The sequence below is a fragment of the Manduca sexta genome, chromosome 27, assembly GCF_014839805.1.
Source record: "Manduca sexta isolate Smith_Timp_Sample1 chromosome 27, JHU_Msex_v1.0, whole genome shotgun sequence".
In the NCBI taxonomy this organism is placed as follows: domain Eukaryota; kingdom Metazoa; phylum Arthropoda; class Insecta; order Lepidoptera; family Sphingidae; genus Manduca; species Manduca sexta.
This window is the reverse complement of record NC_051141.1, coordinates 8,670,028-8,680,730: the sequence shown is the minus strand read 5'-3', so window position 1 is coordinate 8,680,730 and position 10,703 is coordinate 8,670,028. Positions and strand designations below refer to the sequence as shown.

The 10,703-nt window shown below is 34.6% G+C and overlaps 1 protein-coding gene across 1 annotated transcript; it reads right to left on the bottom strand.

The window, feature by feature from the left end:
- Window positions 1–5,671: 5,671 nt before the first annotated feature.
- Window positions 5,672–8,761, bottom strand: LOC115442906 (Y-box factor homolog). Its single transcript, XM_030168110.2, has 4 exons — window positions 8,531–8,761; window positions 7,327–7,390; window positions 6,699–6,914; window positions 5,672–6,618 (listed from the first exon to the last, which is right to left on the bottom strand). The coding sequence occupies exons 1-4, from the start codon at window positions 8,646–8,648 to the stop codon at window positions 6,204–6,206; spliced, it is 813 nt and encodes a 270-aa protein (XP_030023970.1). The 5' UTR covers window positions 8,649–8,761; the 3' UTR covers window positions 5,672–6,203.
- Window positions 8,762–10,703: the final 1,942 nt, after the last annotated feature.

Sequence of the window (10,703 nt, the reverse complement as noted above, 5' to 3'; positions counted from 1 at the left end):
CACTATCGGCGTGTCAAGGTAATCATGCAGACTTGCATATAGAAGAATGGAAGTGAGTGCCATACATATTATGGCATTTTTATGATTACAGAGTTAATGTAAACAATTGGCATGGTTCCTATTTAATTAAAAACTATAGATTCTTGCCTTAATAATTGCAATACAGCACTCTAAGCTCGATTTGTGTAGAAATATTGGTAGGTAAAGTACCTTCCTACATAATATTGAAGAAAAAATCGAGGGCCTAAAAGTTTTATATTAGGTACACTTCACTCTGTTAGCTTGTCAAACCGGTTTAAATTCTATTAGAAGTTCATAAACTGTATAAAATAATACTTTATTAAAAGAAATAATTTCATGCAAATGAAATTGGTATAATGCATACAATGCTTATTCCTTAACCGCCTTATTGCAAAAAGATACCTTAATACTGGGTTTAAACTAAGACTAAAAAGTCTAGGTTTGTTACGGTATTAAAGTTAGTTCTCGGACTAAAATTCATTCTTATAGATCAGTGGCGAAGGTTGAAATTTTCTGAAAGGGAACCCGACGCAACTTGTAGGTAAGTAACTAATAATATGCATAAATGAGTTAAGTATAGAAATTGTTCTAATGATAAATAGATTTTAAATAAATCGCGAAAGGAAATCCGGCAGGAATCGGGTTATATGGATCCTTCCCACTGTTATAGATAGACCTACGTTTTTTACGCGTTCCAGGTTTACGCCTGGACAGGCACCATAGCGCGGCAAGTTTAAGTTGATATAAGTATTTACAGGTCATAGTTATCTTGGTGAGTACGTTTTAACCTGTTATTTCGTAACCAGTGGAGAAAGATTGGTAATGTGTTCTTATGATATATTTCTACGTCGGACACCATCCCTAGGAGTTTTGCTCAAGTTGGAAAGAACATTTGGTTGAAAAGTCAGAAAATACCACTAGATGTCACTGATATCTGTCCTCATAGAACGCTAGAAGTTTCCCTCGCAGTAATAAGTACTGAGCAGTGATATTTACTTTTTTTGCGCTTACCAATCAAAATCTACCAAAAAATATTTACCTATCTTGGTAAACTGTCAGCAAAAAACTTGACTCATCTACCGGCGTAAGCTCGCGCAAGTATAAAAGTATTATATAAGTAATATAATAATATCAGCCCTGTATTATATACTTGCCCACTGCTGAGCACGGACCTCCTCTACTACTGAGAGGGATTAGGCCTTAGTCCACCACGTTGGCCTAGTGCGGATTGGTAGACTTCACACACCTTCGAAATTCCTATACTGAACTTCTCAGATGTGCAGATTTCCTCACGATGTTTTCCTTCACCGTTAAAGCGAACGATAAATTCACAAAGAATACACACATGATTTTAGAAAACTCAGAGGTGTGTGCCCTTGGGATTTGAACCTGCGGACATTCGTCTTCGCAGTCCGTTCCACACCCAACTAGGCTATCGCCGCTCTTAATAAAAGTATTAGTCAATACTAATGTAATCATTTTCCAATTTATATTAAAAAAAAATGTGTGCTTTAGAAAAGGTCTAAAGACTATTAAAATAATACGGAATAAAATAGTCGAATTGCGAACTTCCTGCTTTTTTGAAGCCGTTTCAATATCAATCGTAGCGACTGACCCAAAGATGTTTTTTTTATGAATTTACAAATACCTAAGTAATTACCTTCGGTAAAAAAATCCAAATAACTCACAACAGCGTAGTTATGTTATGGTAAATACTTAATGCTAAAAGGAAGCCCATTTGCGAATTCAACATTAAAATTGGTTAAAAGCGAAGTAGAACTCATATTTCAAACATTGCAATGTGAGCCTCATGAGGATATAGACTACATAAAAACGAAAGAATCTGTCTGCCTGTGACGCTTTCACGACTGAATCACTGAACTGATTTCGACAAAATATTGTACTTATAGATAGTTTGATATCTCTGGAAGAATATAAGGTACCTTTATCCCAGGAAAACATATAGCGGAACTTTTGTACCAGAAAATCTTTATTTTTCTTGCGGACAGAACCGCGAGCAAAATGCAATTTTCAACAAACTTAAATATAAGAAAATATTTTCAAAAAAAAGCAATTCAAGAAAATATTATAATCATTTATAACGAATGTCGTGACAGGCATAAAACAACGTGGGCATGTTTACCTACTTAATGGCTTAAAAGAAAGTACTATACTTAATATCACAATAGATAGTTAATTGTAGCTACCCAAACAAAAAAACCTACTAAGTATATAATTTTTATAGCTATATGCCGCTGGTTTTCTCAATTACGTGTTTTAAAGAACAATGGCGATCTGCCATATATTTTTTTGATGGTACCTCAGTAAGTATATAGGTATTTCTTGAGTGTTTGCTTTACATTATAGATGATTTAAATATTCTAAAATACAGAGTTCGGATCCCTGAAAAAAAATGTTTTAGAGTTTTCCAATGCTGGAAAAATTTTATTCTAGTTTGAAGTTTTAGAGGTTATCTACGTCTTAACAAAAGAACATTCAATAAGGTACAATACATAGGTACTCCCAAATCCCTTTCAAAAACTTTAATAAGTAGTAGGTATTTATAAAGATAATTATGATTCAATAATTCTTAGAAGCCTTATCATGCTATTATGGATAAGTTTAATTTCAAAATGGTAACACTCATCGGACGTGACATGCGAATCTATTGTTTTTGAATTCGGGCCTAGAATCAGGGCCTAGATTCGATGTTAGCATATTATTACCAAAATTTATAAGAAATTAATAAGTATTTGTAATTGTGAAATTTATTATAAGTGCTTAAATTAGAATTCAGATTTACTGAAAGTGTTGCTGTTTTTTGATTAGAAGTCAGAACGTCCGTAGTTGCAAAAAGACGGATATGACTCGTAGATGAAATAGGGCCCCCTGACCTTACTATGATAGGTTATCATAGTACTTAATATAATTAAGTAAGTACTTATAAGTCTTTTCCATAAAATCATCGCCCCGGATCCATATTCTCCAGGCCAGGCGAGGACGCGAGTATGAGAGTTCGGATGGCGTCATTGTCTTGCCCTGACGTTCATTGCCACGCCTCGCGTGAGCTCCACTCGGTGTCGGGTTCTTTAATCGAAATCAAAGCCAATCATTTTTATATCCTTTTGTGAATCGCAGATAATTTTTTTAAGAATACCTACCAACTCTTAATCGGATACCCACGACACATTACTTTTGAAAAAGTATGTAGCCTTTCTTTGTAATCTGCATTAAAATTAGTTAAAAAGATGTGGAAGTGTTTCATATTTTAACCCTTAAATGCATGATTTTTTATTTATAGTTAAAAAATTATGTACATGACGTTTCAGGGTCTGGGAATTACTGGAAAAATACTAAAAAAAACATTTGAGAAGTCTTAGTCCACTAAATTCTTCATTTTGTCTCTGTAGGATCCAGCCTACATTATGCATTCCAAGTAAAAAAAGGTACGTTCGTAAGTAGCTTTATACATAGAATGATTTTACTCAAAATTAAAACAATTGATTATATTTTTAGTTTATTTATTGTGGTAATCTTTAAAACAATTATTTCTTTTGTTATAACAAAGTGAGATATTACATTTCTCACTTATTGTTTGTGTAAATCCAGTACATTTAGGCATTTTACACCTATTACTTTTGTCAGAAAAAACTGGCCAGTGGGCTACTTGGTCGAGGCGAACATCTTTTACTGGTGCAACCTGGCAAACACCCTTCTTCCTTTTCGCCTGTATTTCATGCGCTAATGACGAACTTGGTCTACCCCTTTTACATCATTTTTTTTTCCCAAAAGGCAAAGGGTTTCAGCTATTTCTAGGCGAAAGGTGCCCAGGTTACATAACTTCCCACCAAATCCAGGTTTTTGTGACATAACTTTCTTATAAGCTAACCATGAATTTATCATAGCAAGGTCCAAAACGTGATGGAACAATCGCATATACCACTTTCTGTTTTTTTATGGATATATGGTATCTTCCAATATAACTGTCAAGGAGATCCACGCCACCCATGTGGGAGTTGTAGTCTTTGACAATCTGTGGGCAATCAATTAGAATTTTTTCTTTTTTAGTTTTGTTGTATTTATTTATTTTTGGACTGGATCAACTCCCACATAAGTCGATAATAAAGTAACTATTTTGTTATCTTTCCACATGGTTACAGAAATCAGATCTTGGATTATTGGAGGATCCTCTTCACTGGGGTCTACGTACGTAGGACCAAGAGATTCGCCTTCGAAAGGAATATCATCAGCCTCTTCTGGTTCAGATTCCAAAACTCGACGAATTTCGTCTCGGTCCCTATAAAACTGCACCTCCATCATTTTCCTCAATTTCTTCTTCTTCAGCCCCATCTTCTGATTCATTACCATCTAAGTCAACTAAATAGGCGCTTATTTCATCATCAGAACCAGTCCATCTTCGATTAGCCATCTGAAGTATAATTTTGTACCTTTGTTATAAATATCTCATACAATATCATAAAACATCTACTTTGGTATTGAATGCATAGTGTAGGATATGGCCTACATAAAAGTATTTCAAAGATTTGTGGTCATGCCTACTACAATTGTAAGTTTTACTAACTCTACTCAATATTTGTTATTTATAAAAGCAAAATACTAATAAATCAGCACATCTTACCTTGAAAAATCCAAAAAAATCTGTTCACAAAATCAGTTCAATCACAACTTCTTCAAATCGCAGCCCGCCAAAAGTTTTAGCAGCCAAATTTAAATTTGAAATAAACTTCCAGTACTGCCAACATAAGAATTAAAAAAAAAAGTCTGTTCTTGATCGACCGGTGATATATTTTCTTTTTTCAAGGCAAAGGCGCATGTTATTCAGCTATCAGAATGTTTTGTAGCCTGCATCCTACATTATGAATTTAAGGGTTAAATTAGGTGCGTTCGGCTAATTTCCGACGATTTTTCGGTGTGTTGCGAGGAGTCTCGAAAATATTTTTTTTCTCATAAAATATTTAAGCGTTACTGGCATTTTATACATTAAATTGGTTATTATTAGTGCCTATGTACCTTAAAAATAAAAAATAACCAAAGATAGGTGGTATTTTTTAGTTATACGAAAGATCGTAATCGTAATCGATCGTGATCGTAATCGGGTAAGAACCCGAACGCACCTTATTGCATTGTGTAGGAATATCACTCCATCTACTAAATTCTTTCGCACGGATTCTAATGCCTGATGCCGTCACTTACGCGTATTACGCCTCGTTTTTATTGTTTCTTGGCACTTACCTCTTCTATAGAAATCAAATATCTTGAAATTTTCAATTTCATTTCTTGTGGACGTTTTACCGGTTTTAATAAAATTTTCACAATTTAGTAGAGGCATTGGTTAAGCACATGGTGGTTATAGTAAATTTATTTCGATAATAATGTGAAGATTGAGGGCAAATTTTCAACTTAGATCTACGATAAAACTGAAGAAAACCTTCTGCAACAAGGTCTCAAATAAAGTTTGAGATTAGGTTTGATTATGGGAAGACTTCTCCCGTAGTCTTAGCCGACACACGGGCCAAAACTTTCTTAGTGAGTTACTTAGTGGTTGTCATGGAATTTTCTTGCTACAGAATCAAAATATACCAACACAATTTAAATGGCACATAAAATGCGAAAATAAAAAGCAATAAAATTTACACACAAGTAATAAGAAGTTTATTTTCCTGAGAGTGTTTTATGTTATGGTAGTATAATTTCATATGCAATAAAATAATTACATATTCTGTAGAATTTGTAATAAAATAATTCGACAGTACTCTTACTTTTTCCTTGGGGCATTGGAACCTGCATAATTACTCAATTTAAATTTTTAAGAGATAAAATTTTAGCTTGTGTCTATAGACACATTGGTTAAAAAGTTTAAAATACACAATCTAATGGTATATAACCAAAATATCAATAAATACATAGTATGCAATATATTAATAAATATAAAATATCACATCTTTGATCCATGATACTTATGCAGTTCCATTTGCAACTTCCCCGCCAATTCAAGATAAAAAAAAAGAAATGCAAAGATGTTACAGTTGACATGAGCAACAGCAATACATTACACTCATCAGGTGTACAGACAAGACATAAAGATGTGATAGATGTGTGGCACGGCTAGAAATAACATGCACTACATATAGGGATGTGCCACACTATTAACCGCTGGATATTTAGGCCTGGCTCTCATTGGTGGTGGTCTCAATGGTGGTGCCAGCGGGTTTGATGTTGCTCTTCGGCTTAGCTGGTTGCGGTTGCGGAGTAGTGGATGTAGGGGCTGGGGCCTCTCCTTCCTGTCCATTCTGGCGCTGAACCGGCGGGTTCTGCTGGCCGCCCTGAGGTTGCCCTTGCTGGTAACGCGGGCGCATGCGACGGTAGCCACCACGGTTCATGGGGCCTGGACCACCCCCACGACGGCCCCCACGGAAATTACGACGGATGTAGCTGCGTTGTGGTGGTGCAGCACCGCCCTCCTGACCCTCGTCTCCTTGTGCACCCCCTTGATTGGCTGAGGGTCCACGACGTCCCAACCCACCTCTGCGTGGAGCGCCTTCACCGCCACGTCCGCCACTTGGACGGGGGTAGTATCTAAAACAAATCAGCAAACATCAGAATTGTAGAACAAAAAATACACAAAATAATAAAAGAGAGTTCATTCAAACACTCACTGACGATGGAAGCCGCGGCGTTTGTCAGCTGCGTATGGTGAGCCCTTTACCGGCTCACCGCCGGGACCAGTGACTCCGGCCGCTTCATAGCCTTTCTCCCCGGCGACCACGGCAAATTCCACCGCCTCTCCGTCGCCAACCGAGCGCACAGCCTTGCGTGGATTGTTCTTGGTAATTGCAGTTTGATGTACGAAAACATCCTCCTTTGTATCATTCCTGCCAAATACAACCAATATATTATTTAAATAAATATTAAAATCAGTTTTACTTGAGGCAAATAAAAATCACTGCTTAATTAGTGTCTTTGAACACACACCATGTCAGATTTTTTATTTCATATCTAAGCTTTATAGAAATGATGATGATAGTAAGTATGGAACGGTATTTATATCACTAACAGCATAATGTATTATTATGACCTTACAAATAAATATAGACAAGCTGCTACTGTTTTATACAACTAGTGGTTGGAATTTGCAGCTATAAATGGTTGCTATAAATTAACAAATCGGGAAGTACATAGAAAAAGTGAAGTAAAAATATAAACTCAAAATTATAAATGTATTCTGGTCTTACTGAAAATTCTAGAAATAGGAAATATAGAAAATAGTAAGTTACTAGTTAATACCTGTTGATGAAACCATATCCGCTCTTGACATTAAACCATTTGACGGTCCCAGAGACCTTCTCAGCTGGAAGAGAAATTATATTGACAGTCAACATTTTATATAATATATTATAATAAAAAAAGCAAATTATTTAAAAGCATTTCTTAAGTATTGTTGATAAAGCAAACCCAACACTTATATTATTATTGTGTATGGCACTGTTGTACTTGTGTCAAAAACAATAAACTGAACCATATTTCTCATTAATTATTTAATGTATTGTATTCATTGTTTGATTAAATATTCATACCTATAATCAAGTACCCCTATTATTGTGATGATGTTACATAGGATAATTACAAGAATCCATTTCCACCATCATAACATTCTATATGAAACATTATTGGTCATATTATGACCAAATCTTTCACAACTATACAAAATATTCGCAAAGCCATGAACTCACAAGCTTCAGTTATCGTAACAGATCGCTATGCTTCATTTCATATTTATATGCATTATGGATAAATAGATTTTATACAATGAATTTGGTTTAGACGGATGTCATTGACCTCCACTGTGATATTGTAACTGAACATGATAAAAATATTATGGAAATCATTATATATAAAAATCAATATGGCCAGCGTTAATTTTAGAATTAGAAATTGCATTAGCATAGTATTCTCAAAAATACTTATGAAATAATAATCAAGTTTATTTATTTTACCAAATAACATTGAGCAGATATTTTTTTATACTTTCAAGTTGAAATATATACTAGTCACTAATTCGTATAGAAGATATTCCACACAATGAACAATTACTTATGTTTATACACCATCAACATTAAAAGAACACACTAAATGGCAGAAAAAGCAATATTTATTGGGCGTTAGTCGATTATCTATAAATGCGCAACGCGTCACTGCTTGTATTGATTTTTCGCCTCGCGCTCGTATGCCCGAGGACGCAGAGGGCCGAGGCTTGCGCAGTACGCGCTGGCGGGGTCAACAAACGATCAATAATTCAACTTCCAATAACGTTCCAGCTCCGTGATGCAAACTAATTTTATCTAGAAATATGATATCCCCCAAATATTGAATATTTAATCAAACAAATATTAAATAAACCCAAAATATTAACATATTCTCAATTTTATGAACATGTGCTTTTGTGAACTCAAGCCGGAACACAAATCTAAGATGGCGTAGCGGCACTCACCAATGACTTGCTTTTGTTTAGCCGTTTTTACTTGCTGCGGTTGAGTTGTTTGTTGTTGTTGTTCTTGTTGCTGCTGCTGCGGGGGCTGCGGCTGCGGCGCCTTTTCGGTATCAGCCATGGTGTAATTGGCGAACGGCGATGGTGGCTAAGGTGGTAAAATCCTCCACGACCTCTCCTCGATGTTCACTGCTCTTCGTCGTTACTCAAATGACAAACTATGATGTACTAGAGTTGCCACTTTGGGCATTGAACAAACAAACTGTACAATCGATTGTTATCGATATGTATATTTTATTATTTCAAATAAGTATTATATTGGTATATAATGATAATTAAAAGCTCATTTCAATTTTAAAATCTAATAGAATAAATTGTGATATTTATGACAAAAATATTAAAATTGTTTTTTTTACTAATAATAGGGTACCGGACTCATTTTTGTTCTTTACTATTATCAAATATTTACATAATATAAATTATAACACAGAAGGAATTATTAAAATCCGGAAAAAAATCAACAAGTTATAAGTCTTTAAATTTCGGTGGAATGGGTAATTAACAAGAAACAGAGAAGAGACGAAATATCCACATGTGACGTCATCAGGAATTACGACGCGTGCGAAAAAAGAGATGAAGCGATATCCCCACATCGCGCCCACTTCTGTACATTACAATATTTTAAATATGAATTACTCGCTCATTTTTTAACCAATTGTTATGCAGTTTTTGCAGGAGTGCTTCTGTTTCGTATTATTTACCATTACATATAGAATAATGTACAAAATCAAGCATAGGCCGGTCCTCTATTAATGTCTTCAGTCCTTCACGCTGTTTAATACAATTTTAATGCATTTCCATTTTATTTGTTTTTTGCTTTTACATTTCTTTTTTTATTATTTATATCCTGTCCGTGGAAATTTTAGATTTCCAACAATCATGCCAATTACATTCTGGTTCACTGCACCAAAACTTTTGCACCAAATGCTAGCGTTCATATATTGGGCCGGCGCGGTGGAACGTAAAATCCGCCATATAATACTTAAAAATAGTGGACAACCATGCTGTCTATCAGTTTAGGCATGTCATATTAGATTGTCCTGTTTAAAAAATCATCTCTACCAATTATTATGCTCATAGCACTATTGTAACGCCGAGTCACATACAACTTTAGGAAGAAAAGTTGGTTTGGTTAAACCTCCGATAGCAATACGTACGGTAAGAGCGGGCTGCTCAGGGGCACGTAGCAACGTGACGAAAACCGAAAACTAAAATTATCATAACTTTCTAACTTTTAATTATTTGCTATACTTAAGTGAAACAATAATATAATAGACATAAAATATAATATCAATAATTTCAATAAACTACTGATATTCTCCATTTTATATAAAACTGGTTTGTATTTATGCGTTGCGGCCCCGCTTAGCTCGTCTAGTTTACGCGATAAAAAAATGATACTGTTTCACGGAAAACAGTCCTCGAATTTCGTAATTTTGAGACAATTGCTTTAAACGAATAATACGATAAACGATAATGGTAAACTAAATTTTTGACAGTTTCGGCAATAGATAATTATCTACTTAGCTTTTTAATTAATGTAACTATTCGAATTAATTGTACAATCGATAACGTCGTCCTAAATTTGTCAATCACTAATTTAACTGTGTTGCCAATTTAGCTACAATATATACAATCTGTAGAAAATATAGTCGACAGTCTAAGGCCAATCATTTTGCATATTGTATATTATAATTTCCTTTCAGACTAATAATAATATTCAAGCGTAATTCAGCGTACAACCCATTATAATTCTCTTTGGTACAACCGCACTACCAATTATTGCGCTTTCCGATGCGTGCCGTAATCTTTGACGACACGCTGCGATCGTAAAGCGTGGCAATTAATTTTTTACAAGATTTTATAAAGTATTTTTGTTTATAAAGCATTATATAAGTTTATTCAGAAATGTAATAAAAATGTAAACTTTTGTTCGACAAATTCGAAGTTAAATACCTTCGTCATTTTTGACAAACATCAAATTCTTTCATCATTGTATATGCAATTGTCTCAGAACAATAACAGTAACAGTATTGGTATTATCATTCATGTATATTTACAGTTTTCTAAAGTTTTGCAACATTGTAGTTTTGCTCTGGGAATAATCACATAAGTT